The 13,736-nt window shown below is 36.6% G+C and overlaps 1 protein-coding gene and 1 long non-coding RNA gene across 23 annotated transcripts in view; both read right to left on the bottom strand.

Moving 5' to 3' along the window:
• Nucleotides 1-13,736, bottom strand: part of LOC131317861 (uncharacterized) — a 31,211-nt gene that overhangs the window by 13,137 nt on the left and 4,338 nt on the right. For 6 of the 22 annotated variants that reach the window (XR_009197430.1, XR_009197428.1, XR_009197427.1 and 3 more), the window contains one exon: nt 9,284-9,442. The exons of 10 other annotated variants lie outside the window; for them this stretch is intronic. Coding sequence is in view for 2 of the 12 variants with exons in the window: in XM_058347537.1 (XP_058203520.1) it covers nt 9,284-9,409 (126 nt within the window). In the remaining 10 variants the exon portion in view is untranslated. 6 more of the 22 variants (XM_058347537.1, XM_058347535.1, XR_009197426.1 and 3 more) reach the window with 5 other exon arrangements.
• Nucleotides 9,758-10,785, bottom strand: LOC131317863 (uncharacterized). The gene is made up of 2 exons (XR_009197436.1): nt 10,341-10,785; nt 9,758-9,956 (listed from the first exon to the last, which is right to left on the bottom strand). It is a non-coding gene; the product is annotated as an uncharacterized LOC131317863 (long non-coding RNA).

Raw genomic sequence — 13,736 nt, forward strand, 5'->3', positions numbered from 1 at the left:
ACCAAGCTGCGGATTGTTTGGCCCGTCTGGTTCCCAAAAAGAGGAGGAGCTGGTGGTTACCAAAAATGTTCCATGTTCCTTTTGCAGCTGGGGAGTTTGTTCTTGCCGACGCCATGGGTGTTGGACACCTTAGAACCTAAGTTTGGTTCTTGTTTTTCCTCTTAGATTAGTCTGTAATATGGTACTTAGTCCGTATAACTATGGCTCACTAGATTAAGTTATGGGTATTTCCGTTTGACCAAAAAAAAAAACTATAGCTAGCTCCCCTTACAACTTAATATGAGGAGACTACGCAACACAACTTGCTAACTTCCCAAACTAACCACCAGTACACCAAATTTTTCATGAATGATGCAAGTGACTAAAGTATACAAGTACTTCAATTATGAATTCCCTTTCTTCACTAAACAAATCCCTTAAAAACTAGGGAAAATGACGACCTAGGACATATTTTGATAATTAATATCCTGTAATGACATGCTAAGAACAATTGTTAATGCTGAAAACGTCCTTGACGGGTATTAATTATCAAAACATGTCATTGGCCGTCATTTTCCCTAAAAACTAAGGATTCCACATAGTTCTTTATTTCAGAGGTAGAGAAAATGGAGCTTGTAGTAGATACTCGTACTTAACGATATAGGAAACTTGGAGGTTGAAAAGCCAGCATTCCTTTAACCATAGTGAGTACGATAAAACTGTGATGCCAATACATTGCTTCTCTTAACTTCACAAACAGATATGGTGACATTCACACTCTGAAATTACTCTTAATAGAGAAAATTATGTGAGAAATTCACTATTCACCAACTAAATATCAAAACAAGCGAAGGAGCTCAATGAATAGATAGGCTCATTTATGAACCAAATATCATATATAAGCATCCTAACTATCAGTGATTTCAAAAAGTGAGCTCTTTGAAGCGAAGCGCAAGAGGCAAAGCGGGGGTGAGGCAACGCGCGGCCTTGGGATTATCCCAAGGCACATAAAGCGCGCTCTAAACCATTAACTCTAAGAAACCTTTGCCTTCAATCAGAGCCATACATTCTTTGAATATAACGCTGAGTAAGACACAACACACCTGATTTTAGCTGCTTTTAATGTGATCAAAGCACCAGATCACAGCTCTTATAAAATGCCTCAAATCCTAATATGTTTTCCACTGGCACTTCTTCTACAAGACTGTGACTTTCCATATTAGGCCACTATTAGTGATAAGCACCCAATAATACATATTTTTAGTGCTTAAGTCCTCTAGTATATTGTATTTGTACATACATGTTATTGTTTTTATACGATATTGCACGTAAGGTAGGTTTTTGTGTGTTTCAGGTAATTCGTATAAATAAGACGCGTTTGAACGCAAGAAATGCTCCGGGTGCAACCAAGTACTCAAGGTCACGTGCCACCCCGTTGTAGTGTTTGAAAAGATGGTTTGGAGGTTGCTCGGGTGGCCCAAGGGTCAAGGGAATTGAAAGACATATGAGGATTTACCAAAGCTATTCATTTTCCGACCAGTTGGTAAAATCGTCATATCTTTTGATGTACAAATTATCTTGGATCCAAACCACTTGGGTTAGAAAGTAGACTCGACAGGCTTTCCAACGGTCTAAAGAACACCCAAATTCAAATTCGGAAATGTCCAGAGCGAGCTCGTGAAATTGTCCAAAAATCTACCCAGCGGGTACCGGTACTGGGAATTCCCCAATGCCGGTACTAGCAGTCCAGAAGTTGTCCAAAACATCCAAAAACATTGGTACATGTACTGAGGAAGTGCCAGTACCGGTACCACCAGTAAAGTAAAATCTGCAGATTTTTATTAACTTTTTCAACCTTTCATTTATAGAAAGTTTCTACTTGTGGAATATTTCTGAAATATTTTAAAGACCTTTTGGTCTTTTTTAAGAGATATTTTGCAAGCCCTATAAATAGACTTGTATGCCTTTTATGGAATGGATGGCTATTAGTTAGATTTAGACCTAAGTCTTTTTGGCTTTCTAGGAACTCCTTAGTTCTTCTTCAAGTTTTTCTTGTCATTTCCTTCAAGAACTCCTTAAGGTAATCGTCGTATGTTATTTTCTCACTTATTAATGTTGTAGCTATGGTTTGGATCTTTGTATAAATCAAGTTTATTTCTGTTTCTATCGATTAAACATGTGTTCAGTTTTTGCATGATTTCTAATCTTTTCAATATGTGTGAGTAGTTTATAGGTTTGGTCATAGGGTGAGGTTAACTCCATGGTTTAGTAGTTCAAATGGTTTCTCACAACCTTTAACTTAATATCAAGGTTTTGAATGAATTAAACCCATGATGTCCGGTGTTGATCATTGAATTGGTAACTTCTTTGTAGTCGTGTAGTTAGCATGCGTCGTGCTTAGAACTTTCACTCTATGTTATGTGCTTGATTTTCGTATGCGTGAGACCGATCTTTTCTCCTATCTCACTTAGGTTGAATGAGTTGAATTTGAATCCGAGCTTTGAGTTTAGTTACAAGTAGTCTTCAGCTTTAATTCTTCCAGTGGAGTCTGCGCGGCCGCGCTCTAACTTGAGTTAGATGAACGGCTAAGTCGTGGGTAAATCAATCCCTGAGACCTAACCGCCTTTACTTTAGTAAATTCTATTTTTAATCATTCTGATAGAAAGAACCCCACCAACCAAAGGAAATCCTTACACCTACAATCCGAATAAGCTGTTACCGATTTCTTGTAGGTACGATCCTAGTCTTACCGATTTATTATGCTAATAACGACCTAACCGCTTGGGGTGTCTCAACCTCATTTGAAGGCAAAGTTATTGGCGTAAGCAATTAGCATACTATTATTTCATCACGTTTCTAATTTCTACACGTTAAACACTGAAAGATTAGTTTTTGATGGATGCATAGTATGTTCTTTTGTTACGTTTCATATATGGTCATTTGAATGTCAACTTGATTCTTGACGTTCTACCTTTTGGACTTCAAAGTATGATACTTGGCTTATTATATAGTATGTTGCATTCAATAATAGATGTCATATTTGATGATATTCGGTCATTTTGTCACTTGGTAAGGTATATTCTACTCAACTTTTCAAATGTGCGGCATCACTTAATTGAGACGCACTTCGTCGCTTAGGCTCCAAGTGCCCTTGGCTCTTTGATGCGCCTCGGGCCTTTTAAAACATTGCTAACTATAGTCAACAGGAAAACTTACAACAAAGGCTTTTCAAGTAATGAAATGAAATTTTATACAACTCATGAAAATAGGAGAGTGATAAACCCTCAATTTTGTAAATAATATGGCTTATCTCTCTCATTTTTGTCACACACAAGTGCATAACTTGCTTGATTTGAACGATATTGCACGAAAGGTGTGTTTTTGGCGTTTTCAGGTAAATCGGGTGAATAAGGTGCATTTGAAGGCCATGGATAGCCCCGAGTGTGTCCAAGTACCCAAGACCACATGGCGCTCCACGACAATCCCAAAAGTCATGAAAAGAAGCTTTAAAGCATACTTAGGATATCTAAGGGTCAAGGGAAGTGCGGGAGATGCGAGAATGTTACCCAAAGCAATTCATTTTCCGACCATCTGAGGGTAAAATTGTCATATCTTTTTATGTACAAAATACTTTTGATCCAAACCACTTGGATTAAAAAATAGACTCAACAAGCTTTCCAACGGTTCGAAGAACACCCAATTCCAAGTTCGAGAGTGTTCGGAGCGAGCCCGTGAAGTTGAAAAAGTGTCTGCAGAATCCAGCCAGCACAGAGATCGATCCCCCTGTGTATGCGGATTGATCCCCCCCCACCCTAATAGCTCCAGCAGCATCCAAAAAGCATAGGGATCGATCCCTTAATCCCGCACGAACATTTGAATGGCAGTTTTGTAATTATTTTATAAAGAGGGTATATATACCACCCTTAGCCCGATTTTAGGGCATTCTTCATTTGTCCTTCTCTCTCTACCTCCCTCTCCTCCTCTCTTCTCTAGTTCTCTTAGCTCTCTTTCTCTCTTCAAAGGAAGGGGATTGATAAGGTTTTGGGGTAGATTTCCTTTATTAATGTTGTAAGTACTCTTGTTCTTTACATTAATCTAGCTTTTATTTTCATTTCTGCCCATGTTTTCATTTCTCTCATCATTTTGCTTTGTGTATACACCCACTATGGGTGAGTAGTGATCTAGGCTTGGTCATGGGGTGATTTCTACCCCATAACTTGGGTAGTTTAATGGCTTCTTTCATTTCTTGTGCTTAATGTGGTTTGTGAATGGATTAAGTTCATTTTTATGTAACAAAACCTAGGGTTGTTAACCTCTTTGATTATGTGTAGGCAAGAACTTGATTTCTTACCACATATAATGCTTGGAGTTATGTCACTCTAGGTGTTTGCAAAAATACCTCAAAGAACTTGTTGAACTCTAATCTTTTGTCTAAATTTAGGATTGTTAACTTCTTTGATTGTGTATAGACAAATTTCCTTGGCACACCCAATGCTTAGAACCATGACATCTATGTGTTTAATAAAATGCCTAAATGAGTTCTTTTCCATTTTCAAACCCCGTTGTATGAGTTAAACTTGATTTTCATGGTTAAATCTTCCGAGTGAGATCAAATGACAATGACTCTCACTTGAGTTATCAAAGAGAAGTATTGAACGGCCTAAGTTATGGGCGGAATGAGCCCCTAGATCTTACCGCTTTTATTTCCTGTCAAATTCCATTTTCTAATCTTTTTGGTAATTAGAATTATCATCACTCAAAAGTTGGTCATCTCAAAGTCGAACTAAAGGTTGGCGATCCTAACGCTAAAAACCCTTCGTAAATCAAACCTCCGGCCTAACTCCATTGGCTCCCTGTAGATTCGACCTCGGACTTCCGAGTTTATTATGCTACAACTAACCTATCCCTACGCTTGGGGCGCTCTTTACTATGACACAACCTGGTCAAGCAAGCAGAGAGTTTGTCATTACAGCCAAAACATTATAGAGAATGCACAATCATCAGGAAAAAATACTCTCACAAGCCCTACAAGTCTATGGGAAGTACATTTTTCTCCTAAATTTCAATATCTCTTTGTGTGTGTAGATGGCCTAAGCATAGTCATAGTTAGCAAACAAAAACCAAATCACGATTGCCTTTCCTTTTAATAAATTAAACCTCCAAAATATAAACGTGATTGCGAATATGAAAAAAATACACTGAAAATACTAAACCTTGTGAGACATCATGCACAAATAGACATGAACGATTAGTTGTTTCAAGCACTTACCTAAATCCAAATCAATGATGTAGAAGTAGAATGCCCTTGTTGCTTGTTAATAACCCATGCCCACAACCCAATAATGATACCTAGCATCCCTGAAAGAGAGGAAATATATGATACAATCATATAGACAAATAAAAATGGCCATAATGAGGATGAATGTTACTAACGGTCGGGTATAATAGATGAAACCATAATTCGAATATATCCAGAAGACTTAGAAGTTGAACCCAACGCCTAGGTACATTAAAAGAATATGCTTCAATGTAAAGGGTTCAGATGATTAGCAACTTTAGAATTGATAATGAAGATGGATCCAATATTAGCAATGCAATCATTATAACAAAGGAAAAACCAAAGCAACTATTACAGCGAGAATATGATTCAGCATTTCTCACTTTGGTTCTTAATTTCTGTCCAATCAGGTAATGCTACTAAATTTTGGGATGACATTTGGTTGGAGAACGGGAGCTTGAAATCCTTATATCCTAGACTTTTTCTCACTTCAGTGCAACAAGAGGCTTTGGTAAATAAAGTGTCCCCTATTTCACCCTAAGTTGATTGGAACCTCCTCTTTCGAAGAAGACATCGTCCTTGGGAGGTAAGTGAGTTGCTTACTCTTCAAGATAAGTTCAAAAATTTCAACTTAGTTCCAACAAGGGTCGATCACCCTCTTTGGGCATGGAGTTCTAATGGTTGTTACTCTGTAAAATCGAATTATTCCAATTGAAAGAATAAAACTTTTCAAGTTAACAGCAGCCTCAATTCAACTTGAAAAAATCTTGGGCCAGCTAGAATTGATGCTTTTGTTAGGCAAGCTGCTCAAGATAGAATTGCCAAAAGATCCGTACTTGTGAGAAGAAACATCATTCCTTCAAATCTTGGCATTTGTCCTCTATGCTCTGCATCATCAAAAACACCTTCTCACTTAGTCCTTCATTGCAGTTTTGCTTGGAACATCTGGTCAGCTATATTTCTTTGGTGGAATATTCCCATGGGTTTGTCCTTCAACTATCTTTGGTCTGATTGATCTCTAGTTCTCCAATTCTTTTCATAACTTGGAGGAAATATGTTGGAATACCACTCTTTATGCCGTCTTATGGTTCATTTGGAAAGCTAGAAATGATCGTCTTCAAGAATTCAATTCCTAATATTGATGATGTGGTCAACCTTATCAAACTAAGAGTGGCATTATGGGTTAAAGGGAGATGCAATCTTGCAGCATATTTTGTTGAAGACTTCAGGAGCCATTTGGAAGACATTAGAAAGCATAAAGTTTGAACTGTTGTTTCTTTTTGTTCTCTTTTCCTTCGACTCTTGGTTGGTTTTTTCTTTTCTCTTTTTGGGATTGTTGGCATGCATATGATTGGATTGATTTTTTTCTTTCAATGATGCTTGCCATTTCTTTCTCGATGTACCCATTATTGGGTATCTAATAATATAGCAGCGGAGGCACTCAACTTAATGCTAGAAAGAGCTAAGGAGAACATCATCATCAAAGGCACTAAATTGGGACACAATGGGGTTTCTATATCGCATTTACAGTTTGCAAATGATACCACTCTCTTCTACAACAATGATCTGGAAGAGATGGCAAACATCAAAAGAATCCTAAGGTGCTTCCAATTGAAGTCAAGATGAAAAATCAATTTCTCAAAAAGCTCTCTCAGTGGAGTGAATGTTCCTCATGAAGTTGTGATGTTGTTGGCCGATATAATGGGATGCAAAGTGGAAGTGCTCCCTATCAAGTACCTTGGACTGCCATTGGGGGCAAACCCGGGTAGAATTAAGACCTGGGATCCTATTATTGAACGGACTAAAAAGCTCTTGACTACTTGGAGAAGTCGATGTATCTCGTCGGGGGGAAGGCTGACCCTTATCAATTCCAACACTGGAAACGTGTCTGTTTATTTTATGTCGCTGTTTAAAATGCTAGATGCGGTGGCAAAGAAACTGGAGAAATTACAAAGAAATTTTTTTGGGGGTGATACAGTAGATAAAAAGAAGATGCACTTGGTTAAATGGGATGAGATTGCAAAGAAAAAAGACAACGGGGGGTTGGGGGTGAAGAGGATGCCTCAACAAAACTTAGCACTCTTGGCCAAATGGTGGGGGATATAGGGCAATAATAAAGAATCACTCTGGGCAAAAGTTATCAGAGGGAAGTATGGGTTGAACGCAAATTGCTAGCTCCCATATACTCATGGTTCAGGTTCAACATCGAAAATATGGGCGGATATTTGTTCTCTGAAGGACCCTTCTTCACACCTCGGCTATTCATTACTAGAGAGTTTTAGAATCAAAGTTAACTCAGGAAATGCGAACTTATTTTGGGAACACTCCTGGCTAGGAGAGACTACGCTGAAAGAAGAGTACCCAAGAGTCTTCCTATTATCAGATCAAAAGGCAGAAAAAGTTTGTAATATGAGGAGTGAGGCAAATGGGGGCTCATGGGAGTTGCTATTCCGAAGAAGGGTGTTCAGGCGAGAGAGGCAAGAGTTGGATAATTTGATTCAGAGGATTCAAAGTGTGACACTAAATCCATCTAAGCCTGATTATTTACAATGGAGATGGTCGGCAGACGAAAAATTTAGTGTTAAATCAGCATATGGGAAATGGGATCAGCTATTACACTCCAACAATGCTTTGCTGGGGTCTCTATGGAAAAACTTGTGCTCGCCAAAAGTGGAAGTCTTTGCGTGGATGGCTGTCACGGAGAAGGCAGCAACTAGATCACTTCTTTTGAGCAGGAATATTAATAGTGAGTTTCAATCTGCTTTGTGCCCTCTTTACTCGCTGCATCTGGAAACCCATCAGCATTTGTTCATAAACTGCCACTTTTCTTGGACTGTGTGGTCTATCATTTTGGATTGGTGGAAGGTCAAGTGGGCATGCCCAGCATATGTTCCGATTTTAGCAAGTTGGTGGCTTGATAATGGGTATCTCAATCTAAAGAAACACATTAGGGAATGTTGCTTCTAATTTACACTTTGGTCCATCTAGTTGGTAAAAAACGATTACATTTTCAAAAACTCTACAAAACAACCGTGGGAGGTGGGGGGCGTGGTCAAAACCAAGGTTGTGATGTGAATGAAGGCGAAATTCAACATCAAAGTCTACACCGTGGAGGATTTTAAGGTTTTTCTAGATGGTATCCGGAAATTAAAGCTATAACGTAGTATAAGGTGTTTTATCCAACTATCTGTTGGATGCTTGTATTTTCCGGAGTATCCAAGCTCTTTACACTTAGATGCTCTTTTCTCGATGTATCCTTTCAAGCTTTATATGAAAGTTTCTTTTGCTGAGCAAAAAAATAAAAATAATAATAATAAAATAATATTTCTTTGCCTATCAAAAAAAAATTTACTCTTTACTTTTTAGTAGCATCTACTTCACGTTGCAGGTTCCTATTTCCCTAAATATGCGAGGAGAATAAGAGAGTTTTCTTTTATCTTTCGCAATTAGAAAACATGTGTGAAGAAATCATATTATTCCTGAAACATATACATATGGATAGTGTATATGTATGCGAACACATAACAAGCGATAATGCAGAATTTTTTTTCCCTGCTGAAATCAGTATGTTTTAATGGTTGTTGCTATTTTTGAAGCAGAAATGTACTTAAATTCTAATAAAAAATAGAAAAGAAAGACTATATAAAACAAGGAAAACCTCATAAAACTTACTATATTCATGTACCCTAATTTGAGTACAGAACTAAAAAACCAAGATTTAAGAAAACTAAAATTACAAAAATCAAAAATCAAAATTTAAAATCATCTTCCATTCAGAATAATAAGCATCCAATTGACAAGTCTTGACAAGAAATTAAGCTAAATTGTTTACCAAATTTTCAATTGCCTAGAAAGTCAACTGGTCAATGTATATATAATTCAAACGCAAAGGGAGTAGCGAGTCAAGGGAACTAAACGGCAAATAAGAAGCAACCAGCAAGGTAACGATAATTTTTTTTTTTTTGTCGAACAGAAATGTCATAGATTAAACAAAAAAGCTACAACCAAGATAGAGAATCATCATACCAGATAGGGATACAAGCCAAATAGATGCCAAAACGATAAACTAAGTACGAATATGCCCCACATTCCCTCGCAGCTAATGGGACATTTGTTGTTACAATCAGTTCCTCCTCTTCCTGTGATCCCAGCCTTGCTAGGCAGTCCACGGATTGATTAGCTTGACTTAGTTGAGAAGTCAAACAGCAAATACCAAAACCACCAAAAAACAATGCAAACAAAACTTAAAAGACAAATTCTCAATGAATCCAAGATTACCACAGAGACAAATTAAATTAATCACTATGTATGTACTGAGTGTTGAAACTTCCCAAGAGGGGACAATCGGTTCAATACAACCATTGTTTTCAAGTTCATTGGACAAACTCTTATCGCATAAAATGGAGATAAACTTTAATCGTTTGTCTCTTTAGTAGCATGTACTTCACGTTGCAGGTTCCTATTACTTTCTTTAAAAATTTGAAAACGTGTGTGAAGAAATCATATTATTCCTTAAACATACGCATATGTATAGTGTATATGTATGCAGAAACATCAGTAGAGTTATATTGTTGGAGGTAGGCTGGAGGCATTAAACTTATTTCCAAAGCAAGTCATAATGCACATTATTTTCCCATTTTAATCTGTATGTGTCAATCGAAAAGAAACTTACTATCCAAAACAAGGAAAGCCACAAAAACTGAAGCCCCATTCGGCTAAATAAGCCAATTGGTTTTTTTTTGTCCTTATTCAAATTTTTTTCGTATTTGTTGGTTATTTGTCAATTTTTTGGGAATTATTGCATCGTCATGACAAAATAAATCTAAAAAGTAAAAAATTACGATCAAAACCTAATTTTTTTGATTAAAAACAAAAATAAGCCAATTTTTTCGTCTTTATTCAAAAAAAATTGGATTTCGATCATAATTTTTTTACTTTTTAGATTTCTCTCGTCATGACGATGCAATAATCCCCAAAAATTTAACGAAAAACTAACAAATACGAAAAAAATTTAAATAAGGACAAAAAAATAAACCAGTTGCCTTATTTCGCCAAACGGGGCCTTACTATATTATTGTACGACCTTACTATATTATTGTACCCTAATTTGAGTACGAAACTAAAAAACCAAGATTTAAGACAACTTATATTACTGAAATCAAAATTAAAAACACCTTCCATTTAGCATAACAAGCATCCAATTGACAAGTCCATTTGACAAGAACATAAGCTAAATTGTTTACCAAATTTTCAGTTGACAAAGTTATTAAAGGAGGAGGCCTTAGTCTATAGCACTTTTTCCTTCTCCAATCAAATGAAGCATGTGTATATAGTTTAAGACTCAATAGAACCATACACTAGGGAGTAGCGAGTCAAGAGAACTAAACAGCAAATAAGAAGAAGAAACCAGCAAAGGGACAATAATAAGCTCATAAGTCAAATAGTGAATCCCAAAACCACCAAAAACCAATGCCAACAAAAGTTAAAATACCGGATAAAAAAAAAACAAACTTAAAATACCAATCGTCATGGAAAAAAAAAAATCGTCATGGAATCCAAGATAAAGAGATAATAAATTAACCACTGTGTATGTACTTTTTTTTTTGCTCGGCAAATCAAAACATTTTATAGAACTCATAAAGGGTACATGCAAGCAGATGAACATAAAATGCTCACCTATAGGAAGAGTGAAAAGAGAGAACAAAAAAGGAAACATCCAACCGAAAGTTAAAACCACTGTGTATGTACTTAATGTTGAAACTTCTCAAACATACTTGAAACTTCCCAAGAGGGGACAATCGGTTCAATACAACCATAGTTCTCAGGTTTATTGGACAAACTCTTATCGTATCAAATGGAGATAAACTTTAATCTTCTAGCCTTTTTTTACTCAAGGAACTCAACTTGATGCTATTTGCTTAATAGCATCTCCTGGGCCTGGACTCAACCATATAACTTTCATATGTATTACACCCCATAGAAAGTTTTATGTGAATTCCTTCATATCAAACAAAAAATGAACAAATAATGCACCACTTATTTTAGAATCATGAAACATAGTTAAATACTCAATTATTGAACAGAAAGCTAGCATTGTATTTGTTTAAGGAATACTCACAAAATACATTTTATTTAACTAAACATAGGTACACATACTTGAGCTGGGCATTTCAACCATATATAGAGTGAAGGATTCATAGAGAGAGAATTGAAATAAGAGTTTGCCATCATCATCAATCATAACAAAGTGAACTTAAAAGCCCTAACTTTTGATTCCAACATATTTTGTTATGTTGCAAATGATTGTAGAGCAGAGAAAATAGAGGAAGAAAGTAAAGCACTACCCATTTCTAAAATCATTCAGCCCCGCAAACTATTGTTTAGTATTCTTTTTCTAATCCACTATCTCGCAACAAATGCACAACATTTTTGCTAAAAATTGTTTAATATCAATAGAGTTATATATTACCATTGTTCATAAGATTTTTAGACTTTTAATTGGTTCCTATTTGAATCGCAGAATGATATGGGAAGGCATATTGATGAATGAATAGAAGACATTTTCAACACATAGCTCTATCAATCTAAGAGACATGAGCCATGTGCCACACGAGCCAGCCCTAATATTTTGGGGGCCTAAGGCAAATTTTGATAATTTTTTCCCATTGGAATTATTTGTTTAGGTATTTGAAAAATAATTGATCTCATACATCAGGTACTAAATAAAATACTTGGGGGACTATCTTCCAACACTTTTTCGGGGAGCCTAAGGCTGCCACCTCTTTTGCCTTAGCCCAGGGCAGGCTATTGGGCTAGAAACGATAGCACTTAAACTCTTTTGTGCTCGGCAAATGAAATACTTTTATATAGCTCGAAACGGTACATTGAGAGAGGAGCATCAAGCATAAAGAGCTTAAAAACTCCGGGAAAGAAAAGCATCCAACAATTTGTTGGACAATCACACCTTAGATAGCACTTAAACTTGATTAGTTGACTCAAATGCATAACATAGAAAGTTTGACACGTTTAAAGAAATATCTCGAAGATGGGCTCTTTTCCTAATTCCTGGACTTCCAATTATCAAATTGAGGAGATACATTGTTCTTGCAATGCGAATAAATATCTCTACCAAGTTACCAACCAAGTGAAGGTTATCTACACGGTGGAGGATTTCAAAGGTTATTTGGATGGGATTCGAAAAGTGAAGGTGTAGTTTGGTGTTCTATCCAACTTTGGTTGGATATCTTCTACGGTATTAGTCTTTTGTAATGTTTATTTTCCCCTCAATGTACCCCTTCGAGTTTAATAAAAATTTCTTTTGCCGAGCAAAAAAAAGTTACCAACCAAGTGCTCAAGGAGCCAAACAAAATTTTGTAAACCATGGCAAGCTATGCCTAAAGACAACTCAAAGTAGGCCCATGACACTGTCATTCAATGACATACATGACAACTGCCTTGCATCATAAATTGCTTTTGATTCAAGTAGAACATTTAACATAAGCAAATAATCACCTATTACTATCTCAAAAGGCCAAGTCTTTGGTATAAACTAATTTAAAAAAAAAAAGAGAGATTTCCAGATTTTTTTTGTGACTACTAAGGTCCCCTTTGGCCTAACTTTTTATCGACATTTTTTTAGCAGTACTTTTAGTTATTTTCTCTTTCTTAATAGATTTGGTTCAAATTTTTATATCACATCGTTCGTCTCGATGGAAAGAATCGAAAAGTGCAAAAACATAGACCGAAGTTGTAAGAAAGTTCATATAAGACGACGAAAAAGTTACTTTTTGTGAGTCTTTTTCGTTATCTTACATGAACTTTTTTAACCTTCGGTTTATGTTTCTATACTTTTCTGATCCCTCTCATCGAGACAAATGACGTGTTTTAAAAATTTGATCCAAATCTAAGAATCAAAAGAAAACAATTATAAGCACCCAATAATGCATATTCTTGGTGCTTAAATCCTCTAGTATGTTGTGTTTGTACGTATATGTTGTCGTTTTTATGCGATATTGCACGTAAGATGTGTTTTTGTGTATTTCAGGCAATCTGCATAAATAAGGTGTGTTTGATCGTCAAGGAATGCTCCAGGTGCACCCAAGTACTCAAGGCTATGTGTCACCCCATTGTGGTGCTCGAAAGATGGTTTGGAGGTTGCTCGAGTCGCCCAAGAGTCAAGGGAATTGAAGAAGTGAGGATTTTACTAAAGCTACTCATCTTCCGACATGCTGATGGTAGAATTGTCATAATTTTTGATGTACAAATTACTTTTGATCCAAACCACTTGGGTTAGAAAGTAGGCTCGACGAGCTTTCCAACGGTTCAAAGAACGCCTAAATCCGAGTTCGGGAGTGTCCGGAGCGAGTCCGCGAAGTTGCCCGAAAAATCTGTCAAGTATGAACCGGTACTGGCCAATTCCCAGTACCGGTACATAGAGTCCAGAGTTCAATTTTTCCAGCTCGTTTGAAGGCCTTGTACC

The sequence above is a fragment of the Rhododendron vialii genome, chromosome 2a, assembly GCF_030253575.1.
Source record: "Rhododendron vialii isolate Sample 1 chromosome 2a, ASM3025357v1".
In the NCBI taxonomy this organism is placed as follows: Eukaryota; Viridiplantae; Streptophyta; class Magnoliopsida; order Ericales; family Ericaceae; genus Rhododendron; species Rhododendron vialii.